General features: G+C 37.0%; 2 protein-coding genes across 2 annotated transcripts in view; one reads left to right on the top strand and one right to left on the bottom strand.

The window, feature by feature from the left end:
* STAU2 (staufen double-stranded RNA binding protein 2) overlaps nucleotides 1-24,339 on the bottom strand; it is a 227,899-nt gene that overhangs the window by 117,369 nt on the left and 86,191 nt on the right. The window contains 2 exon segments of the mRNA XM_033125843.1: nucleotides 17,317-17,377; nucleotides 20,528-20,659. Coding sequence (XP_032981734.1) covers nucleotides 17,317-17,377; nucleotides 20,528-20,659 — 193 coding nt within the window.
* On the top strand, nucleotides 23,595-24,052 carry LOC117033659 (cysteine-rich PDZ-binding protein-like). Its single transcript, XM_033125844.1, has one exon. It carries the CDS (start codon nucleotides 23,638-23,640, stop codon nucleotides 23,941-23,943), a length of 306 nt encoding a protein of 101 aa, XP_032981735.1. The 5' UTR covers nucleotides 23,595-23,637; the 3' UTR covers nucleotides 23,944-24,052.

The following is a 24,339-nucleotide window of genomic DNA, read 5'->3' as shown; positions in this document are numbered from 1 at the left end:
CTCCGTAAAATACCCTGAATGATGGGGGTGCCGAGCTTCTGAGTTTCCAGCATATCCACGTGCCAGGATTCGTGCATTCCCATTCCACAGGGACAGAAGCATCTATGTTCCTGATCTTTCTAGAACCCACCCTGTTTACCTCTTCATCTCCTGTTCATTTTATGTCCTTAATAACAACGAGTGAGAGCAAGTTAAGTACCTTCCTGAGTTCTGGGAGCCACTCTCGCAAATTATCACACCTGAGAGAGTTGTGAGGACGCCCTGAATTTATAGCTGGTTGGTCAGAGTACAGGTGGCAATGTGAGACTTATCACTGCCATCTGCCATGGGGCAGTCTTCTGGTAGTGTCAGAATTGAACTGAATTGTAGGACACCCGCTTGGCGTCTGGAAAGTTGGAGGACTGGTTGGTTTTGGGGGGGGAAAAATCTCCATACATTTGGTGTCAGAAATGCAGTTCATATGCCAAAACTCATCCAAATGTACACATTAGCTACAGTTTATTATACTTCAATTATATCTCAAGAAAGTTACAGAAATATTTGCCGATGTGATAAGTGAAATATCATGTTATTATTGATTTCTGACTTTTTACTAGCTGCATAAAGACCATACGCAATTCTTATTTAAAGAATAACTTACATGTTATGACTAAATTCTACACTCATTTTAAGAAACCAAGAAACAGCATTACTTCAGTATTATTATTATACAGCAGTAATGGGCTTGCCAATAGCAATATTATAAAGCAACAAACATGCTCTCTCAACACCAAAGGAAGGCATTACATCACAGCATAAGAACTCATGCAGGGTTCAGGCTCCCTTATTCTATAGTAAAGCCTGAGTTGACTTTCCTTCATGAATAAAGAAGATTCCTTTCTACAGAGCTCAATTAATACAACAGTCACTGAGACAGTACAAAGACACATGTGGATTTATCGGTCAACTGCTGAATGATTTTCAACTTGAGTATTGGTAAGAGAGTGCACGCATGGTCTCAATTCATTCAGGCTCTTCCTGTTGTACATTTAAGTTGCCTTTCAGTCGGGTAAAGATCTAAAAGTCCAATCAGAGAGTAATTTAGGGTATGCATGGTTAATGACTTTTAGCTTATTTTGTCAATTAGGTCCCCTGAAAAAAAAAGATACCAATTTATATGTCTATGAGCAGTATGTGACTAAACCTGTTTTCCCACAATTGTCGAAACAGGTTTTAGTCATCCTAAGTTATTACTGTCCCTCTACAATACTGCACTGTTATATGAATCTCCATGTGTTTGATTACTGCACAGGATAAACTTTTTTTCATGAGACCACCTTAGGCCTGTGCTACTTTCCCGTTGGCTCTGACCTCAGTTTTGCTCATGGACTTTGAAGGAATGCCCCGGCTCAGGCTTGTTCCTTAGTACATTCACCCTCTGTCTGAGGTTGTCCTGAACCAACTCTTTCATCATCTAGCTTTTGTCCCTGATTTTGGTTTTAATACTCCCATCTTGGTACTGTCTGCTTGCAACCACTGTACATGGCTACACTGTACATACACTGGCACTGGTCTAGCACCTAACAGGCATGCTCTCACCTAATCTCCACCAAAAGCATATGCAATGGGGATTCTTATGTCTTTACATTAGAGGTGAAAAGGCTGAACCATGCAGAAGTCATCAAAGTCAGCCAAGGTCATATGAATAGTAAGTAGCAATACTAGAATTTGACTGCAGGTAGAGACTGCAGGTCTCTAGAGCCTGGCTACTTAACCATTGCATTAACCATTGCCTCCCGAAAAAACAAGTAGAAAATTGAACGCAATGTCCAGCCAGCTCCAAGCACCAAGGTTCAATCTCGGAAGCGAACTCCATGCCTGGGGTTTGCCCGGGTGGCTCCAGGGTTGACCTAGGTCATCATGGTTGTTCCAGAGATGGCCTCACCAAAATCTCTTTAAAACATATGATGTTCACACAGGATTTTTAAAGCCCAAACTTGCCCGGGGCTGTGACATCTTACAAAATGAGGAATGCCAGGTCATGGTGCCCATTTTACACGCTTTTCCCATTAGGTCTGTGCTTCTGTCCAATGCGTACGTGAACCCTCTGACACACAAAGCCTCCCGAGCGTCTTCATGGAGCTCCAGCTCTAAGTGGGAGAGCTGTAGAGGACATTTTGAACTGAGGTCTCTTAAAAGGTAAGCAGACTTAGCAGGACCTCGCCTTTTAAGGTTCAAGAATGGCATGACTTACAGAGAGGCTGAAGAACATAAATGCTGATGAGTAGTAAGTGACGTCCAAACTACAGGGCAAGCCAACGTAGCAAGAAAGACAACGTCACTACACTCATCCACATGTTAATGCTCGTCTAGAAGGAAAGACTTCTCTGTAACTCTATGGAATGAGTATATAGTTACTACCTAGTAAAATAAATTTGGCACTTTTTGCATCAACGCTTTGAAAGAAAGATCTTACTGTAGGTTTCCATAAACCAGCTTGAATTTTTGCCACAATAATGATGGAGTACATATTTTGTTTATAAATACACCATCACCCAATAACACTCAGACCTACTTCTGCCGCGGTGATTTTTTTCATAACAAAGAATTATAATCCACACAGAGGTAAAATACTTTGTAAATGAAAGAGCAGAATGGTGTGGGTTCTCCGGACAGAGATCTAGCACACGTGGGAAGACTCTGCTCCTACATACACACCATCACGGATGATTTGTCAAAATTTAATATGAAAGTCAATTACTTGTATGTCTTGAAAGTGGACGCCTCAGAATTGTGTTTCTCCTTCGATTAGACAGAGTATTTTATTTAGTGCTATCTCAGAAGACAGAGTTCTGCTTCCTGACTGGCATAATTCTCGTAACATACCCGCCAGTTTTTCGTTGTTTTTTTTGAAATGTGTGCCTGCCAATTTAGAACTGGTTATCTGACAAGTTATTAATACTTGGGTGCTATGAGCAAAACTGATTCTTGGTGAGTTTTTGTTTTGGTCAGCCTTCTCTTGTCCGAAGTTTCTGGAGGCAACCAGGCAGAAATACATCACGTGGCTGGTTTCCCCATTGGTAAATGTGAAGTCCACCTCTTCTAGCATTTGCTACGCACTAATTTCCTTGTGTGACCCTATGCTGGCAAAAATCTCTTGTCATCATTCTAATGTTCAATAAACTTTATTTTTGGTGTTTCAAAAAGTATATGAAATTTCAAAAATTCTTAAAAACTGGAAGATGCGCTGAGGTCTAGAACAGGAAATCTGAGCAACAACAGCAGGATTTATCTGTCTTATAGTAATTTAAAATTTTAATTATATGAAAATTCATGAAATCCAAGGAAGGTTTGTCATCTAGTTCACTCTACTGTACCAGTGTCAATTTCTTGGTTTTGATAATGAACTGTAATTACGTCAGATGTCACCATTGCGAGAAGCTGAGTGATAGATAATACGCAACTTCTCTGTTACCATTTTTATAACCTTAAGTTACAAAACCCAATTACATTAAAGCACCATTACGCTGCTCTGGGCCTCGGTACAGAGGCCCTGGAACAGGCAGTGCTGAGACATCGAGGTGGGAAGATGGTGGCACTAGTTGTAGATGGCGCTGAGGACAAGTGGGGCTGCAATGGCCCCACTTCTCCTTGAGAAGTGGGGTACCTTCTCCTTGAGATCTGCAGCTCAGACCACTGCCTCTGCCTACTAGGCAGTTCCTGTACTCCAGGCTCCGGCTGCTTGACTTTTAGTTACCTGAGAGCAAGGGACGAAGGCAGCGTGGATCTCATGGCTGGGTCTCTTTCTTTCCCAGGGAAGCTTGAGATCATTTATTAAGTGACAGCACATGTGACCCAAGGAACCCATTGGATCACCACATCATCCTCCTGGAGCAGAGGAATACGCAATCCAGACTCTCCATGACCTCTAGCCGCTAGGCTGATTGGATCTTAGAAATCTCCCCTTTCCACTTGCCCTGTTGTTGAGATGCAATGGAACAGGGGTACTTTTATGGGACCCCACCTCTCCTTTCCCACACAGCTCATTATCAACTTGGTCTTTTAGCTGCTGCCCGTGGGTCCCTTGTTTCGCCCAATTTTTAAGCAAAATATATACTATTTAAATGGAGACAAAAATCAACAATGCAAATTTGAAAGAAATTCTTCTGAAAATTAACCTACAAAAGGAAAATGCTGGCTGAAAGCAATACAATGAAAAGAAATCAAAGAAACAGGTCAATAACTTGTTAGAAGTTTCTTTTTAAGGTTAGTTGCAGAATCACCTTGGAAGGTAAAGTTTTCTTAAGTAGTGAAAATTTGGTCATCTCCTACATGAGATTAAAACTGTTCTGAATTAAAAAAGAAACAGCTACATTTAAGAAAGAGTCCTTATTGAACGAATGACCAAAATGATGTAGTTCAACATACTCAAAAAGCATAACTTAAATCACTGGTGAAAATTAACCTTGATCTTGCCCTAGAGTTGGATGAAAGCTCTGATTTTGTTAATTTGTGCATTTTATTGGTCTTTTTTTTTTTTTGCTACATTTAACATGATGTATGTGAAGAGTTATTAATTTGGTGAACGCTTATGAATAAAATTACTGACAAGAATCTTTTTGGCAATAAACCCAAGTCTTCTGGTGAGCAGTTCTCAGAGGGCGAGGTACTCAGTCCAGGCGTGACCCCCAAAAGGCAGCACCTCAGGGCAGAGACCTGGCAGGAGGCCATGATGGCACCTGGCACGGCTGAAAGAGATGGTGCCGTGACTGTGTCACGGCTATGCCGTTGGGAGGAGGGGGACAAAATGGTAAAGGACACATTTTCTTTAAAAAATGAAAAATACTAACAGCAAATTTCTTATCCTTTTTTTTTTTTTTGGAAATGAACTGGGACATGCCTTCGGAAAGCTTGTTCTGCTACACAAATGTATATTTACTCGGTACAGTGTAAAGAAAGGAGCTAGTCAGAGTTTTCAAATCAAACGTTGAATTATTTTTTCTTTAAAAGAGAATAAGAAGAAGTACATAATGACAAAGGATAAGAACCTGGGAATGGTGAATAAATTCACACCATGCATCTCAATAATAAAAAACTGTCTCACTTAGTTGGCCTGTGTAGAAAAGTACTTTCAAAGCTCAACATTTTCAATAAAGACAGAACTGTGAATATTTCCACTGAGTACGACAAAACTGTTGGCAGTGAAATTGAAGTGTGAGAGCAGCTTGTGAAGATAATGAGTCATGTTCAAATATTAGCTTATTTAAATGGGACCAAAATGCTGGTAAAAACAAAGATCATTCTTACTAGTTATCTTTCTTCACAGAAAACACCCATTAGTGACCATTTCCCTAAAAAAGACCAAAAACTGGATTATATAGAGGCCTGCCATATGACACATCTCAGCAGGAAGGAAGAGATCCTGAAATCTCTAACACCGCTGACCCAACACTGCACCCCACTCTTCTTCTGCCTGCACCCTGAGCTCCCCCAACAGTGATAATTACAGCTCAACCTCATACAGTCCTAACTAGATAGCAGGCTTCACATGCGGTAGCTCAGCAATCCTCACAAAATCCTAGGAAGTCGAGATTATGAGTACCCCCAGTTTACAGCTGAAAGCCGTGAGGCACTTGCTCAAAGTTGCAGCCAATCAGCAGCAAGCTTGGGGCTGGGACCAGGCCTCTGGCCTTGGAGTCAGCACACGTATCTACTGCTTAATCGGAGAAACAAACAAACGTACATTCTTCTTTGCATCTACACACGTGCGTTCTGTGCGTATGGATTCTTGAAATATTCTACCACCGTAGCAGAGAAGAGGAACTGTCAAGTTACGGAGCTTAATATGAGGTGTTTCCTCTTTTCATCTCAGACGTATGTTCTAGGCTCAAGGAGCCAGTCTCCCCTCGAGGAGCATGGTAACAGAAAAGATGGAGATGGGAGAAGTTACTGTTTTTATTAAAAGATTCTCATTGTGAAACTGCCCTGTGAAAGGGATGTAAAAACAATGTGCTTGGCCAGTTTCATAATTTTACTCGTTGGGAGAAAGGAACTTCAAGTATTAGGTTTACACAACAGAAAAGCATACTTTAGGGTGAAAGAACCCACATAACACTTTCCTTTAATTCTCCTCATGGGATATAAATTCTGACATAACAACTTATTACGAAGTAATCTACATATTATTCAGAAGGTTACGAAGGATTCCACAATATTATGAATACAGATGAACTGATTGGGACCATATAAATATTAAGTACTTGAACGACTTTAAAAAAACGTCTTGCATTAATAAAAACAACAAATTTAATTTTTAGGACCAGGAAAGGGGCGGTCTAGTGAGACAGTAAACTTAGACAAAAACCACTTTGGTGTAGCCAAACACACAGAAAGAACTGTTGTCCCGCTCTTACCCATGCCGCCGAAGGCCAAGAGGGGGCCCTGGGCCCTCAGGAACCTGTAAAGAGGTTCCCAGCATCCCCGCTGTGGCAGTGTTGGAGAAGAACGGGTGGGGCGCTGCGATTTTACCCCACCCCGGGGTGTCAGTGGAGACCACACCGGGAGCCAGGACTTCTACTCTTGACACATTCAGACAATGAAAAATTATTCAGTGCTAAAAAAAAAAAAATGAGCTCTCAAGCCATGAAAAGACGTGGAGGAACTTTAAATGCATATGACTACGTGCAAGAAGCCGATCATAAAAGGTACACATCTACAATTCCAACTACATAACAGTCTGGGAAAGGCAAAACTACAGAGACAATAAAAAGACCGGTGGTTGTCAAGGGTGAGGGGAGGGAGGGAGAGATGAACAGGCAGAGCCCAGAGGATTTTTAGGGCAGTGAAAATATTCTATACAATATAGTCATGATGGGTATGTCATTATACATTTGTCTGAACCTATTAAATGTACAACACCAAGAGGGAACCCTGAGGTAAACTATGGACTTTGAGTAATGAGGATGTGTCAGTGTAGGGTCATCCTTTTTAAAAAATATACCATCTGGGTGAGTGACGCTGACTATAGGAAAGGCTGTGCATCTATGGGGACGGGAAGGAACAGGGGAGAGATGGGAAATCTCTGTAGCTCCCTCTCAATTGTGTTATAAATCTAAAATTTCTCTAAAAAAGGAAACCTTTTCTTAAACATAGCAATTTTTTTTAAAAGCCTGACATTTTGTATTAGCACAAAATGTAACAAAGAAAAGAACAATAGTCCAAGTTCTAGACTGAAGCCTGGCTATCTCCGTTCGAGTTGCAGCAGCATAGAGCCTCTTAAGCCTGCTTTCCTCATCTGTAAAACGAATTAGACAAGAGGAACTTGAAAATCTCTTTCAGCTCTAACCTTCTGTGAATCATCTTAACACAAACCAGAAAGCTTGGAATAAAACAATAGACTTGAATAACATCACCCAAAAAGCCTGTTGAGTGTTTTTAAAAATGAACTATTACTAAAGTTTTTTTTACATCTTAAGAAAAATCATGTAATACAGATGGTTTTTTCCATTGTTAAAACAAACATTTCACATGCTTTCTCAGCCATTTTACTGTTTTTACATGATCCACCCAAATATTAAACTGGTATCTGAAACAATAGTTTGGACAGTTTCCATGTTATGAAGCATTTTTAAAAAATGATTCTGGTACACGATATAGAAAACATTCTTTCCAGAAACTATGTACTTAATTTTAATGGAATTTCTTTTTAAAAACATTATTCATTTTTGTCTTAATTATCAGCAAAGTGATATATTTATTAGAAATAAATATGTTGCTTAGTGGCAAATGCAGAACCTGGATGCAGAAGACACGAGTTCAGGTCTTCTATACCCCTAACTAACTCAATGTCCTCTGGCAAGACGTACAATCACCCAAGCCTCAGTATTCCTGTTTATACAAGGAGAGGTTGGACATTCTCCAACTTTTCACATTTAGGACTTGATGTCTTGTTTTTCTTCTACGCACTTCAGGTTTCTAGGATCTGTCTTTCAGACAGACCGCACTTACGTAGTAGCGATAAGTCAACTTCCTGTTTCTTTCACCAAAGATTGCCAATCTGAGATTCAGAACAGCTTGAGATATGAATTCAGATATAATTCTAACCAAAGCAAAGACATCTACTAAGAATGAATGCATCATTTCTATTAGATTGTTGAAATACCAACAATGACACGTATTATTCCATCGAGTCCAGCAATACCAAGCTGAGAAGCATGAGTCTAGATGACATCTAACATCGCCAAAACAGTGGGGAAAAGTGAATACTGGTTTTTGTGTTTTTTTTTTTTAATTTGTTCAAATATTGAGCACGGAGAAGGTCAGGTACCGTGTTATATGATTTATTTTTAAAATCAAAAACGATTGATTTTTTTTTTTTTTCAAATGACACTTGTTCCATTCTTTTTTAAGTTTTCCCTCCTTTTTTTAGGCGGGAGGTGGTAGTTAACCATGTTTTTATCTCACAGATTTAACTGGCTTTTCAAGAAGCAGTTTCAACTTAAAAAACTTTATTGGAATCACCAATAATACAAAAAATAATAAATGCAGTCCATAAACACTTTCTGAATCAATTAAGAACAAATGCTACATCCATTATACCCAGAAGTTTTAGGGAGTCTGTTGCCACTGCCTCCAACCACCAGTCCCCTGTTGCTTCTTTTAGTGGATGCTTTGACTACCCTTGCTCTTCTTACTTCCCTTATCAAAGGGATTTTTCATCTTTTCAATTACTTATACTCCATGTAGTATGGGCAGAAAGATCACAGACCAAGCACTTCTTCATTCACAATTGTTTTAAACAAACAGAACGTTAAGTGTATTTATGTTAAAACTCAAGAAAGACGCAATGATTAAAGCTGGTGCATGAATAGTCAGATGAACAGAACAGAAAGTTCAGAATAAAACCGAATACATACAGAATCTTAGTATCTGATAACAGTCAAGTCTCAATGTGGTGGGGATTAAAATTGGATCCATACTTTCACTGTAAGTACCAGATGGATCACAGATTTGAAGACAAAAAAATAAAACTATAAAAGTTCTGGAAGATAACTGAAAAGACTTTTTTTATAATCTCAGAGTGGGGAAGGCATTATTAAGATTACAAATGCTAACAAAAGACTATAAAAGAAAAGATCATTCAAATACATTGAAAAGAAAACCAAACTTTAGAAGAAAGTTCCATCATAAACAAAGAGAACAAGAAAAATATCAAGTAGTAGTATAAAGCGCACACACACATGCACACAGTCTTGTCAAATAAGAATAAAAGACCAACTACCTAATTTAAAAATGAGCAACTGATATACTGTATCATTGACATAAAATGTATAGAAATGGCTCGTAAGTGTACAAAAACTCAACCTCATTCACAGCTGACTGAATGCCATATCGGGTGAATACACTGACTACCGTACAGCAGCCATCAGACTGGCACAGATCCGGAAGTCAGACAGCACACGCTGTGGTACAGGCAACAGGCTGGGAGGCAGCAGGCAGTCTCACCTATGCTGCTGGTACAAAGGCGACTGGAAAGTCTCCACTGAGCAGAATCTGGCAACATCTACCAAAATTATAAGTGCACACATTCTTTGACTCAGTAATTCCATTTGGAGGAATCTATCCGACAAATATACTAGCACACATGTAAAAGCATGTATATGTGTAAGGATTTACACAGTAGGACTAGTTATAATAGAAAAATACTGTAAACAATCGAAATGCCCACCAGTTGGAAAGTGGTTAAATAATGATAAACTTCTATACTTATTAACGTAGAAGGATCTTCAGGACATATAGTTAAGAGAGAAAGAAAACTGTAGAACAGTGTGTCTGGAATGCTAGGGGATAAAATAATATAATCTGCATTTGCTAGTACACACACACACACACACACACACACTGGAATAGTACAAAAGAAACTAACCAGTCTTAAGTTACTTGCTTGGGGGACAGGATGGAAAGCGTCCTAAAGGGGACAAAAGTGGGGGGAAATTTTTCACTTTTTTTGCATTTTTTATTTTTATCCATCAAAAATACTAAGTAAAAATAGAAAAGAAAAAGATTAATGATATAATGGAATTTGAACTAAACTTCAACTAAATTTATCATCGAAAATGAGATCAATGGTGATTTAAACAACAGTGATTTAAACATTTTCTACTTCTAGCAATACAGAGCACTAGATACTCTGAAGGGCTCTCCAGCTCTCCCACTACAAACCAATTAGTAGTAGCTCTTGTAAACCTAAACTTACACATACCCTATAATTCATAAATTCCACTCCCAGCAACTCTTGGGCATGTACACCAGGAGACATGTTCAAAATGTTCAAAGTACTATTTTTGTAGTAACAACATCCTGAAAATATCCCAAATGTGTTATCAATAGGAGAATACATAAATCGATTATACAATAGTCACATAATGGATGAACTACTATATGAGTATGTAGCAAAATAATCTTACATCACAATGTTAAGTGGGTGGGGGAGGTTCCAGAAAACACACAGTATAATGTCATTTTTCTGATGTTTAAAACAATAAAAAAAACAAAATGATACAAAACAAATACTGCTAAGGACTCGTACTTGTTTGATAAAAATATAAGAAACAAAGGGTGGGTGACTGTGTATAAGAGCCAGGGAGAGCGGTTATCTCTGTTGGAGGGCGGCATGGCGGCCAAGGGATAGGAAGGAGGAGGTCACAGGTGAGTCCGTATTGGTAATTACATAGTATTTAAAGTGAGTGGTGGATTCAGGAGTGCTTATTTTATCGTGCTTCACAGCTTACATGTGTTAAACACATGATGTATCAAGTATTACCTATATATTTTCCTTAAAAATGGTAACAAGTTTAACATTTCTTGGCAACCTCGAATACGCCATACTGGAATTATAGATCTCCGTCTTTTCGGACAAGCTGATGAATAATTATGAGAATTACCCTTATTTTCTCCTCACGCTTATTGTAGTTTCTTTGAAAAAGAAAAATCAACGAAGTACTTCTTAACACTTTAACTTTCAATCTCTGGGAGACTTTCATCCATGTCACTGCCATGCTCTGTTCCAGTTTAGAAAATACTAGTTTTAAACCCTTTTTGATCCCCACAGAGTTCCGAGAAGAGCACACATTTCAGACTTCCAGAACGAACTTCAGAAATTGAAATTTCATTCAGACTTTAGAAAACTTCACATTTCTCTTCTTGTTTAAAAAGAAAATGTCATAAAAGGTTCCCAGGTGTACTCTAGTTTATAGGTAACTGCCCCCGAAGTAAGTGTTTAATATATAATATTTGTTTAAAAGCAACCAGATTGTGCCATTCCAGCCAAAGTTTGTGTATCTGTTTTTTAAATACACTTTTTTTCCTGATTATAAACTAGTATATGTCTATTAATGAAAAAAATGTTCCCTTCTATTTTCCCAAATCTTTTAGTTAAGCTCTAGAAAAACGGGCCTACGCTTTATTTTATATTCTTGCTGCTGCAGGAGGAGAGCAAACCCCAGTCCTGCCAGACGTATATCATTGCCTGTTTCCCCAACAATCAGAATCATAGTTTTTAAATCCTCACAAATTTTTACAGATCAGAAATTACATAGCATTTATTTTTAATCTGCACTTTTCTGATTGCTGGACAAGTTTTCATTACTTACTGTCTGTTCTTTTTTAGTATCTCCTTAAGTCCTTTGGTCATTTTTCTATTGGGACGTTTACTTTTTTTTTAAATTAACCTGTGTATGTCCTTTGTGTACACTTAACCAGTTGCTATATATGATGCAATTTATGCTTCCTGTTTGCCATTTGCCTTTTTATTTTGCTATGTTGGTCCCTGAATTCGTCTTTAGTTTTTATGGACCTAAATCCATCTCTTTTTCTTTGATTTCATCCTTTGCTCTTACACTTAAAAAAACACTCTCACACTGAGATCAATAAATGTATCCTTAAATTGCTCATATTATTTCCTTTTTAAAAAAAACATGTATAAAACATGTATCTGAAATCTTTTGAGGGTAAAAATATGAGTCAAGCAAGTTTTTAAAATCATGAAAATTTAAATTCATTCGATCTTTCCTGAGAATATTTCAGAAAAAATATGCTCTCTGTGTTAATCTGATTAAAGACTTAGCTTTCTAGTTCCAGATTCCTTTTCCTTAAATGAATGAGCCTTTAACTACAAACTCAACTCATCTGACTAAAACAGAAGCAAGCTTCCTGCTTTCTCTCACCTTCCTAGATACAATGGGCAAGAAAAGGGAACCCTGGGGCGGCCGAATGGCTCAGTTGGTTAGAGCGTGAGTTCTCAACAACAAGGTTGCCGGTTCGACTCCTGCATGGGATGGTGGGCTGCGCCCCCTGCAACTAGATTGACAACGACTTGACTTGGAGCTGACGGGTCCTGGTAAAACACACTGTTCCCCTTCCCCAATAAAATCTTAAGAAAAGGAAAGAGAACCCTTTGATACTGACCAAAGGAATAAGAAGGACTAAAGCTTCTCCCCACTGAGCAGTCCAAACAGCAACCAATATAAAAGGGGGAGAGGATCTTACTGGAACTTCTGGATCTTTCTCCCTTGGCTCAGGGGAGGAATACCATGGTTTTCCACCTGCAGCTTCTGCAGGGCAAAGCCTACAGCAGTGGTGATGTGTGTGCCCTGTTGCCCCAACCGTCCCAGATAAGCAGCCCTCTCCTTCCCGCACCAGGCTCTGTTCAAAGACCCTCAGTCCTGCAGGGAGTGGACTGCATGGGCGCAAAATAGCCCGCCAGTCCCTTTGAAATGGATTGCTACAAGTCAGCTTACACGCTTAGACTTCCAACACAGTATTTATCTCTAAAAAAATAATTAAGTTGGATCGCTCCGCTTTATATTTAAAGCCACTGGCTCCAACTTATTTAATTGTCTCATTTCAAAGTGGTTTCTGTTGTGGGAGCCCCAAAAGGAAATCGTGGAGGGAACTCTCCCAAACACTTACAGAATCTATTAATCTATGGTCTTAAAAGTACAAGCCTCACATCAAAAAAAAGAACTAAAAATGCAGAGGTTCTACACACAGTACACAGCCCCTGGGAAACAAGCATATGATCTACCTAAAGTCATGTCACTGGGAAGGTTTAGTACCCTGTGTTCAGGATGCAGTGAGTTTAGTAATATATAGATATGACATGAAAGTGACAAAAATGTTGGTAAGTCAACTACAATACTGAAAAGGTCAGTAAGAACTCTGTCCCATCCCCAAAGTATTTGTCTTGGGTCATCTCTAATGAACCTAGGAGAGTCAGCATATTTCACAGGGGCTAAATAAAACTTTTTAAAAGGTTAACGGAAAAATATTTATGTGAAAAATGCCTCCAAATAATCTTTTAGTGGGTGGATACGGCACATACCAATGAATACCTTTGAGCTTAGTCCAATTTTGAATTAAGCTGGAGTTCACCTTTAAGTAAAACTCTGTATTAATAAGCAACATGGAATGTGAATACAAAAAAAAAAGAAAGAAAAAAGATACCAACTGAACTGTATCTAAATATTTTACGAAGTTTTCCATGAGCCGTCAGTAGATCTTTAAAATGCATGATCTTTAAAAAAAAAAAAAAAACTTGTTAGTCATTCATCTGTAAAAATCTCGCTTTTTATGTGTATGCCAAGCATAAAATTGCCCCATGCTAAATTTAACACAAACCTCACATTACAGAGTTATGTGCTCTTGCCCTTCAACACGACTATGACAATGATTCAAAGGGTAAAAACACACTTAGAATAGTCTACCTTCTGCAGCAATTCAGGCCAATGAACAAAGCCTGAGAAGCGTGCAAAAATTAAGTCCATATTTTAAATCTGCAGGCAATCAAGCCAAGAAGCAGACTATGTAATCACAATCACTTGCAAAACCATTTAAACTATTTTTTAGTTGTAATTGTTAGCAGTTTCTTATGACTGTAATCTTTAAAAAATATATCTTCCACGAAAAAAAACAATAATATCTTCCACTTCAAAAATTAAATGCACATGTACACTGACTTATTTTGTGTGTTTACGTACCGTTAAAGACTAGCTATGCCTGGTTAAAATTGTCTTCTTTCCCCTTTCAATTCTACATTCCTTTCTTTTAGCTTTTTTTGTACACTATAGTTCCAAGTTAATTTCATTTTTTATCCAAATAATGGTTGGCTAAAAATTTGATCTTATTAACTGCAATTTGTGAAGTAATGTAGAGTTGTAACAAAGAAAACAATGAAGAAGAGCCACTTTATGACGACATTCTGTTTTTTATCAAGTAACATGCTCCCTTTTCAGATGTTATTTAAGGAAGGTTAATCATTTTACAAAGGTTACATAATTAAAGATCCTCAACGTTATAAATTGGTATGCATAACTCTTGACAGGGCACATTGAATAATAAGACAGAAAATGAGTTGCTCAAGGTCAGACAATATGTCAGTGAGGCAGCCAGCACTGGCAATCTCAAATTCCTATCTTCCCCCACACGTGCCATCCTGAGAGATCCCTGCTCTGTCTAACCTTTGCCTGCAAAACACAAACATAGGTATTCTTCCCAGGACAGAAACCACTTAGGGCAAAATTTTAAACTTAAGGAACTGATTAAGTAGAAGAGAATTTCAACTAAATGTTACGATGTGGATTTAAATTAATTTTTAGGTAAGGATTCATCACTTGAGTGATCAATTCCTACGAAGAGACCCCCTTTTTCCTAAAGTAATAAGGAGCTCTGAGCCGGCTCCAGGGGACTCATGGCCCCACTAGAGAGAAGTAGCCCTTTTCAGAGCTGCTCGTATCTTCCGTGGCAGGGACCACTCAGTATTCACAGGAACAACCCTTGGGTCAGCTTTCTCACCAGTCACAGCTGGGAAGGGGTTAGGGATCATCCATTCCCCTTTCAAATTCTCAGTGTGAACTACTGTAGGCCACCGGAAGTCCTAAAGTGTTTACAGTTTGGCTAAGTTTTAAGGTGGCTTCAAACAGCTTTATCACGTCTAAGATTTTAGACAAATATTGCAAATATTTTGTGCTTTCTTATGCATTTCTGATCACTGAAACTCACCAGCCTCTGTATGATACCTCCTCCCCTACTTGCAAAAGAATTCCAAAATCCTTTAGCAAGTTAAAAATCAACAAACATATAAAGCCAAGAGCCAAAGTATCACTGTTTAATGATGGAGTTTGCAGGTTATTTATAATGTGATTTCATGTTAAAACTGTCAAGTTCATAAGTGACTTCCATATGCAAGTAAATAATGTTTATATTCTTTGAAAAAATGTGTAGTGCCAAAAGTTAACTATTCAAGTATAAAGTATACATCCTTTGGTCACCATGTAGATGCAAAAAACATCCGACAGATAAAAAGTGTAAGAACAGAAATTTTGGCAAGCCTACCCAGAATTATATAATGTTTATTAAATAAGGGGAGGGAGAAGGCATGGAAGGAAATCAACCCTCATAATGTGCTTACTAGAAAACAGATACTACGCTAAATAAGTACTTTACATAGAAATGAAATCCATGTAATGCTTCTCACGGTTTCTTACCAAGTAATTATAAGCCTACAAGTATATAGTCAAACATCAAAGGAATTCAACACAGACTCTGAGAATCCTGAACTGATTCCATTTTTTCTTTTGGGTACATGCTAAGACTATCACATTCATCACACACTCACACACACACACACACACACACACACACACACACCCCAAAGACTCGGGGTCCTATTATTTAAATTACTCCCAGAAAGTCACTCATGAATACCATTACCTCACTGAAATATTCTTTTCAAGAGGCTAGTTTTGAGGATCCAAAAATTCAGTGCTCAGAAGCATGCTTTGATAAGAGTTGGTTACTCATTTTATTATACATCAAGAGATGAGCTGCTGGTATCAAAGAATAAATTATGAAAATTGACATATTTAAGCTTATTCGGCTTCCAGGGGTTATGAGGAAGAGAAACAGGATTAGAAATAAGACAGAGCTGACTCCACAAAGGACTTCACTTCAATAGGGTCTTCACTGGCTGGCTGTTTTGTTTTACTGGTTTATAGTAAAATGGTCACTTCAGTGAAAATAGCTGCTTTTCAGGAGAGGTGGGAGGAAGTTAAAGAAAAACGTCTATGCTTCCAATGCATAACTGCCTAATCATACACCTTTGAAAAAAGAAATAAACTGAAGTGGATTTTTAACCATCTGATAATACTATAATTGTGCGCAATTTTATTCTTACCGTTCTGATGTTTCTATTAGTGACTTTAACAATATTGTAAAATTCTAATGATTCAGCACAACATGAAAAATGTTTTTTGCAATGTTAAACGAAAACAACACAGTACAAGCTTTCATCTGTATTACAGACGAAATCTATCATCCATAGCTACTTTCCATGGAAGATTAAGGACACGGGAACGTACAAGGCATGAAGAAAATCTCGACAGAGATGCTGTTTGCAGTTGACTTAGAACATTGATGTAAGTTACCACGCAGTGTGGCTTTGGAGCATCATTCTTTGCATTCAAGTAAGACGGAGGAACATTCTGAATTTTAAATAGTTTCATCAATTGCTCTTTAAGGAATAAAAGCTGGCAATTCATTAAAATCCTAATTTATCTTCGTAATAGCACTAGATAGAAGTCATGAATATTATGTGATGTGGTTGACATGAAGAAGTCTTCACAGAAATCAAACAGAAGTACAGCTAACTCTTCCCTGAAAGAGCATAAAATGATTGTACATCCATGTTTACTAAATAATGAGCCTCCGTCTTGAAAACCATAGAAAGCACAGCTCTCAGATCATTCTATCAAAAGGACAAGAAAGCTTTTGAATGCTTATAATCTGTATTTTGAACAAGGATCATACAGTGGATTTTGCAATGCTTTATTTAAAGACTACGAGTGAACTTAGTCTATTTCAATGAATAAAACTGAGCAATTTTTAATGTAAACAAATTATAATTAAAATTTTGTGCTTACCTGAAAGGATATAGAACTATGAAAACAGTTTATTTTAGAGTGTAATGAGCGTGTAGGCATTTGCTTTTGCTTTTTTGATTCTTTTATACTATAATAATGTTGCAATGAAAACAACTCACAAAAGAACGTCCTCCCTATGTGAATTAAATGGTACCCCGTCTGCAGTGGCTTAACCACATCAAGGGCAGGAACGCCCATGTCTTCTATCAGTTCCAGGAAAGCAACACCACGACTTCCTTGTATCTCCCGCAACATTAAGCATGGCGCTAGAGCCCAGACAGACCCAGTAAATACCCAGGGAGCTGGTCACTGAACCACCGGTGAACACCAAGCACAGTTAACACGAAAAGTAAAAACTTACTGTTATTTGTCGGTTCAGGAAACCCAGCCTTCGGACCACTCCACCCTTTGTTTTCCCCTGTCTGAAAAGATTAAATCAATTGTTCAAATCCAGAGAAACAGACTTATTCAAAAAGAAAAACTGTGAACTAATGAATTAAGCCAAGTCAGAGGTCCGTTACATTATTACTCTGCTTATTCCATGCATGTCTGACCCCAGGACCATGGACATACAAGTAACTAACTTGAACAGTATTATCTAGCCCTTTCTACCCTGGAATCTATTTCTATCTCGTGCTTTTATCTGTTCACTTAAATTTACAACTTCAGCCCTACATTCAGTGTAGGTATTACATACACACAGGCTCTATCTAGGTGGTTAAAAAGTAGACGGTTCTTTTTCAAACAGTAAACAATTATCATCATAGGTGCTAAAGTGACAAAAAGAGCTTCTTTATCACTCCGGAGGTCAAATTAACAACAGAGACATTACTATGTTCTGGTACAGTTCTGTGACAATGATCACCAAATATCGCTAATAACATATACATGTATTAGTGTATATACACAGAATGTCTCTGTGAGGATATTTATTTTATTTTTATTTATCAAATCCTTGTAGAATAGTCATTGTATTTCAGACACTATTCTAAAAGCTGTACAAATATTACTTCATGTGAGAGATGCCCTTTTGGAAGAGAGGAGGAGTCTAAGGGTCTCAGACTAACATTTTTTTTAACATGTGAGACTAACCTTTTCTCTCCCCACCGTTTTTGTGTTATTTGAATCCTTTTAACCATGTACATACCTTGCTTATTCTTAAAAGGAAAAACTTTTTAAATACTGCCTTTGCATGTTGTAAAAATTGCTTTTGCCACATTCACCCAAGATCTGACTGACAAATCAGTGTATTGAGACCTTCTCCTACTGGGTCTCTGCAGCACATGGCTGCCACCTCCTTCCTCAAGTCAAGCCTTCTCTGCTCCTCCTTTTTGCTGCTGTGCTTTCCCTTACTTCTTCCTGGATCCCCCAGGCCCCCTGTCTGCGACTGACACTTCAGGGGTGTCTCTGGTGTGGCTCCCTCTCCTGTCTACCACCTGCCCAAGTCCAGACCCTTGGATCTTCCACCTGAACAGTTCTGCCAGCCTCCTCACTGGCTTCCCGGCCTGCAGGCTCTTCCTGCTCAAACCCATTCACTACCCTACTTACAGGGCTGTCTTTTGAAGAATGCGAACCAGATTATGTCATTTCATGTTCAAATCTTAAATGAATCATTCCTCAAGCTCTTTATTTCGCATACAAACTGTGGTCTCAGCTATTCCTGACTTTCCAGATTCATCTTCATGTCCTCTAGGTCCCAGGATACTACAATTTTTGTTGTATGATTAAAACTCCTCACCCACAGTCAGTTCCTCGCGTGCAGGGACCACGTTTCAGTCACGTGGTCATCTTCAGTCGCCCTCGGCAGTTAGGGAGTGTAATGGTTGATTTTGTGTGTCAACGTGTCTGGGCTATAGTGCCCACACATTTGGTCAAAAATTATCCTGCGTGTTTCTGTGAGTGTGTTTTGGGGAGGATTTGCATTTAAATAATTGAACTTTGAGTAAAGCAGATTGCTCTCCGTAATGTGGGTAGGCTTAATTAGTTGAAGGTGTACTGGAAGAAAAGGCTGACCTCCCCTGGAAGAAGAGGGAAACCTCCAGAAGATGCTTTTGGACTCGAACTGTAACTCCTTCCTGAGTCCACAGCTTATCTGTCTCCCCATCAGGTTTCATACCAGCCACGCCTCCATAAGCGCATGGGCCAATTCCTTAAAGTAAGCCTCTGTGTGTGATGTATACCTATGTATGAATGTATGCGTGGATACCTATGTGTATGTGTGTGTGTGTGTGTGTGTATAAAAACATGCATATATGTGTGTGCACATGTATATACATACATATACATACACACAGCCTGTTGGCTCTGTTTCGTTGGAGAACCCTGACTAAATAACACAGTGGGTATGCAAAAAATGCTTTTTAAATTAATGACATTAATGCTGCTTTTTGGTTCTGTTTTGTTTTCACTTAACTTACAAATAAACGTCTATGAGATTTATTTTGACATATTTTTATAAATCACTCACCAGTTTTAACGTCAATATAAATGTGTTAAGTTAAAACAACATATACACAATATGAGAACTATAGAAACTTGAACACATGTTAGGTGTCATGTTACAAATACTTTTAAAGGAAGAAAAAGCATTGACTACCCAGGTTATAAAAACAGAATTCAAATCTCTAGCGATACCACACAGACAAATAATTTTTTTAATCACTCAAAATAATTGCCTACATATTCATAGTTGCCTTAAAAAGAAAAACAGATCGAAATGTTTTTTAATAAATGATTTTGTTTCTACTCGAAACTTCAGAAATGTGTTCCTGCAGAAACTGAAAATATCTCTGAACAAAAAATCACATGGAAAAAAGCATACTGTTTTTGATAGAAATCATTATTAAGCCTGTCTTATGAATTTTCATATAAATAAAACATTTCATGAAAATGACTTCTACATGTAAATAGTTAAAATGATAATTTAATACTAAATGAAATTAAGCCAGTTCTTGCCAAGTTATCTTCCCTTGCAACAGAGGCAGGTGTGAATGATGTCATTAACTGCTACAGAAGAAATAGGGAACCGTGAACACAAGTCTTGGCAGAAAATAAACACCCTCTGAGTTTACCTTTAAATTTAAAGTAAATAGAAAAATTAGTTTATAGAGTGCCTGTCCAATATAGTTCCTGCCCTAAAGGGATAACTCAGGCTCTTTATTTTCAGTGTTTTCAGCTGTATTTCAGAAATAAAAGCTAGCAACCTCTGTTCTTAAAAAGCACAAATTAAAACCGTGCCGACATGGCAAAATCCACCAATCAATAAGCTAAAAATTATTAAATTGGTATTACATAAAATATGGACAACCACAGCACAAATTTGTAATATTTGTTCATGGGAAGATTATCATTACTATTTCATCTTGACCCCATAAAACAGATGTTAATTTGTACCTGGTGAATCTATCTTCAAAGACATAAGGATAGGGTTCCACCTTAGAAAAGGTAAAACTTGATGTCACTTAAACACCAAGTAAGCTATTACTTAGAGTCGAGGAACATGGGACCAGAATTTGTTCATCACTCTGCTATTCTGACAAAAGAGGACACGTACATGTAAACTTAATTCTCACCTTGTCAAGCTGGTCTTGAAGACTGGTAGATGCTTTATAACCAAGTTGTAACAGCATTGCTTCCGCGGCATTTTTTTTGGCTATCTTTTTATTAGGTCCTGTTCCAGTAGCAACTTCACTGCCTACCTTGACCTGATAAGATTAAAGTAAGAAATTAGTGAGAGTTATTCTGGGAAACAGAAACTCTTTCACACCATCAAGTAATGTGTTCTGCTCTTGCAGCATTCAAAAATACAAAGTTCAGGCCATGACAAAAACAGCGGTTACGACAAGAACCTATTTATGTAATAACATCAGCTATACAAAGGAATACATACATGGACAAAAAATATGGAAACGTGGTCCTCAAAATGTCAGTGGGGGTTATCTCAGGATGACAGAGTCTTAGAAGATGTTTACTTCCTTACATGTTACTATATTATTTGCTTTTTAAAATAAACATCATTTACATAAGCAGAAAAATAAAACTTACACTGTAACACAGTTTATGTTGTTTCTCACTACATTTAGTATTCTTTATTTAAATGAGTAAACTGAAAAGGCTGAAATTCATGTTTGTCCCATTTAAAATAATGTTTGCATTGCATCCCAAGTCTACAAAGGTTTATATTAAATAGTTCCTGAAGAATTAATAGGTAAGGGTTAGTACAAGGTTGTAGTTAGGAACGAGGACTTCCAAGTCGGATTTGGGCATAAAATTCAACTCTGCTTCTTCCTAGTATATGAACTGATTCCAATTATTTAACATCTCTAGCCTTAAGTTTTTTCATCAGTAAACGAAGGGTAACACAATGACCTCATAGTGTTGCTTTGAAAATCAAATAAGAAAATGTATGTAAACTACAATATATCATTAATCATATTTGCTCAGTAAACAGTAGCTTTTTATCATCAGAATTATTCCATAGTTATCTTTAGTAAGTAATGCACACATGTATGTATGTATATGCACGCCTTTAAGTATATATACATCAGTCATCTTATATCCATACACACATTTTCTGAGTTGGGTATGCTCTTTTAGAGATGCCAAGAGGTAATACAGATACAAACAGTAAGTTTGAAAGCAAAAAAAAGATAAAATTACAAGAGAAAGAGAAAATACACAACTTACAGTAGGATTTGTTTTTATACATTGGTCTCAATGAGTGATTGAAGAAGTAGAAAAGAAGATAATCACAACTTTGGAAATTAAAATAATCTAAGTAAGTAATCTAAATAATTAATGTAAGGGGAAAGAGGAAATAAATCCTAGTGGAAATTAGAAAGTTGTTTAAATAAATAATAATAGAAATACAATATGTCAAATCTTAAAGGATGTAGTTAAAGGAAGATGTAAAAGAAAATATACTGTCATAAAATCTTAGAGAAAGGCAGAAAAGAAATGACCTAATCATCAATCTCAGGAAGTTATTAAGAGCAAATTAAATCCAAAGAAAACAGAAGAATAAAGACAAAGGAAGAAATTAAGGAAACAGAAAACAAAATACAATAGAGAAGTTCAAAAAGGCAAAAAGTTAGTTCCCTGAAAAGAATAATAAAATGATAAACTAAAAGTAATACTGATTGAAAAAAAAAAGACACAAATAAGAATGAAAACGGAGATTATGATAGCTTCTATAGCATTACAAATAATAAGGAATATTGAATATTTTAGTGAAAATTTAGATAAAATGGAAAAACTCCTAAAGAATATAATTGCTAAAACTGGCAGAGATCAAACCAGTAACTGTACAGACCTGTTACAACTAAAGAAATTAAAACCATAATTTAAAATTTTTTCCACAAAGAAAACACCTGAGAGCTTCTCCAGCAAGTTCTACCCAATATTTAAGGATAAATAATGTTACTCTTACAAAAATTCACCCAAGATTAGAAAAAAAGGACTCAGTCCTCAATTATTCAGTGAAGAATCATTTTCATTCCAAAATCCAACAAGAACAGAAGAGTATAAGGATATTTAAGACCACTTTCACTCCTAAACATAAATGCTAAAGTTTAAACCATATTAATAGTAAATTGAACAAAGTAATATATAAAAAATAGAATCATGACGAAGTTAGGTTTACTCCAGAAATGCAGAGTTGATCTAACATTCGAAATTCAAACAAAGTCAATCAACAGAATCGCTATTTTAATAGGCTAAGGAGACGAACCTTATGGTCATCGTAATAAATGGAGCAAAAGCATTTGATAAACGTCAACATCCGTTCATAATAAAATCTCTTAGCAAAAGAAAAATTCAGGGAAAGAAGAGAACTTCCTTAATATGATAAAAGACATTTTACAAAAACCTAAAACAAACCTCAGCAAACATTATACGTAATGTTGAAATTTTGAAATTAAAAACAAGACAAGGATATTCTCTGTTTTTACTAGTATTTAACATTTTACTACAAATCCTGGACAGAGCAATAAGGCAAGAAAAAGAAAAGGTACAAGAATTAGAAGTGTAAATACAAGCTTATTATTTGTTGGTGATATTTACATAAGAAATCCAAAATCTTACAAATAAATTGTAAGAATTTACGAGAGTGTAAGTTTTCTATATAAAACGTAGTATTCAAAAGCCAACTGCATTTGTATATTCTATCAACAAAGTGAAAAATATTAAAAGATACCATTTACATTAAACGAAAATCAAATGCCTATGATGTTGAAGACCTTTACATAGAAAACTAAGCATTATTGAGAAAAATTAAGATAAACCTAATAGAGATATGCCACGATCATGTATTAAAGAGTCAATATTATAATGATGTCAATTTTCTTCAAATTGACCTATAAATTCAATAGGTCAAAACATGATCGTGGCATTCTCATCAAAATCCCACACATCTTTTTATAATACTGCACAAGCTGATTCCAAAATTTACATGGAAATGCGAAGTGTTAAGAGCAGCCAAGATCCTTCTGAGGAAGAACAAGGTGGGGGCACTTATGCTTCTGGATGTCTAGATTTATTATAAAGTTAACATACGAGAAAAAAAACAGATAAATTTGACTGCATTAAACTTAGGACTTTTGTTCCTCAAAAAGCATCATTAAAAAAGGAGAACAGGAGCTGCTGCTGCTGCTTTTGCGGCTAAGAAGAGAACAGTCGCAGAAGGATGGTGTGCGAAAAATGTGAAAAGAAACTTGGTACTGTTATCACTCCAGATACATGGAAAGACGGTGCAAGGAATACCACAGAAAGTGGTGGAAGAAAGCTGAATGAAAATAAAGCTTTGACCTCAAAAAAAGCAAGATTCGATCCATATGTAAAGAATAAATTTTCCACTTGCAGAATTTGTAAAAGTTCTGTGCACCAACCCGGTTCTCATTACTGCCAGGGCTGTGCCTACAAAAAGGGCATCTGTGCAATGTGCGGGAAAAAGGTCTTGGATACCAAGAACTACAAACAAACGTCTGTCTAGATGTATTGATGAAGTTTCTGGCTTTCTGTATCATTTTGCTTTTTGCTTTAAATGTTCAAGGTGTATCATAGTTGTTCAAGTTACAAAATAACATGTTTTAAGACAAATTAAGTTTTTTTAAAAAAAAAAAAGGAGAACAAAACAGGAGTCACAACACAAGAGAACATGTTTAAAATGCCAAATCACTGCAAAAGGCTCCCATTCGAGAATATATAGTAGATTCCTACAAATTAATTTTTTTAAGGCAAGTTGAAAAATTAGCAAGAGTTGAACAGGCAATCTATATCTGAAACTTTAGATTATTTTACCAGATGTCACTGTGCTTTGTTTTTTTTAAAAAAAATAGCTTCAAAAGTTCCATGCCATTTTAATAAAATTTCACAGTGACCATATACT

This window comes from Rhinolophus ferrumequinum, chromosome 14 (assembly GCF_004115265.2).
Source record: "Rhinolophus ferrumequinum isolate MPI-CBG mRhiFer1 chromosome 14, mRhiFer1_v1.p, whole genome shotgun sequence".
In the NCBI taxonomy this organism is placed as follows: domain Eukaryota; kingdom Metazoa; phylum Chordata; class Mammalia; order Chiroptera; family Rhinolophidae; genus Rhinolophus; species Rhinolophus ferrumequinum.
The sequence above is the reverse complement of the archived record's forward strand: the minus strand, read 5'-3'. Positions and strand labels throughout refer to the sequence as shown.

Excerpts from the sequence above, each read along its gene's own strand:
- LOC117033659 (XM_033125844.1), top strand. The coding sequence starts at position 23,638 with ATGGTGTGCGAAAAATGTGAAAAGAAACTTGGTACTGTTATCACTCCA.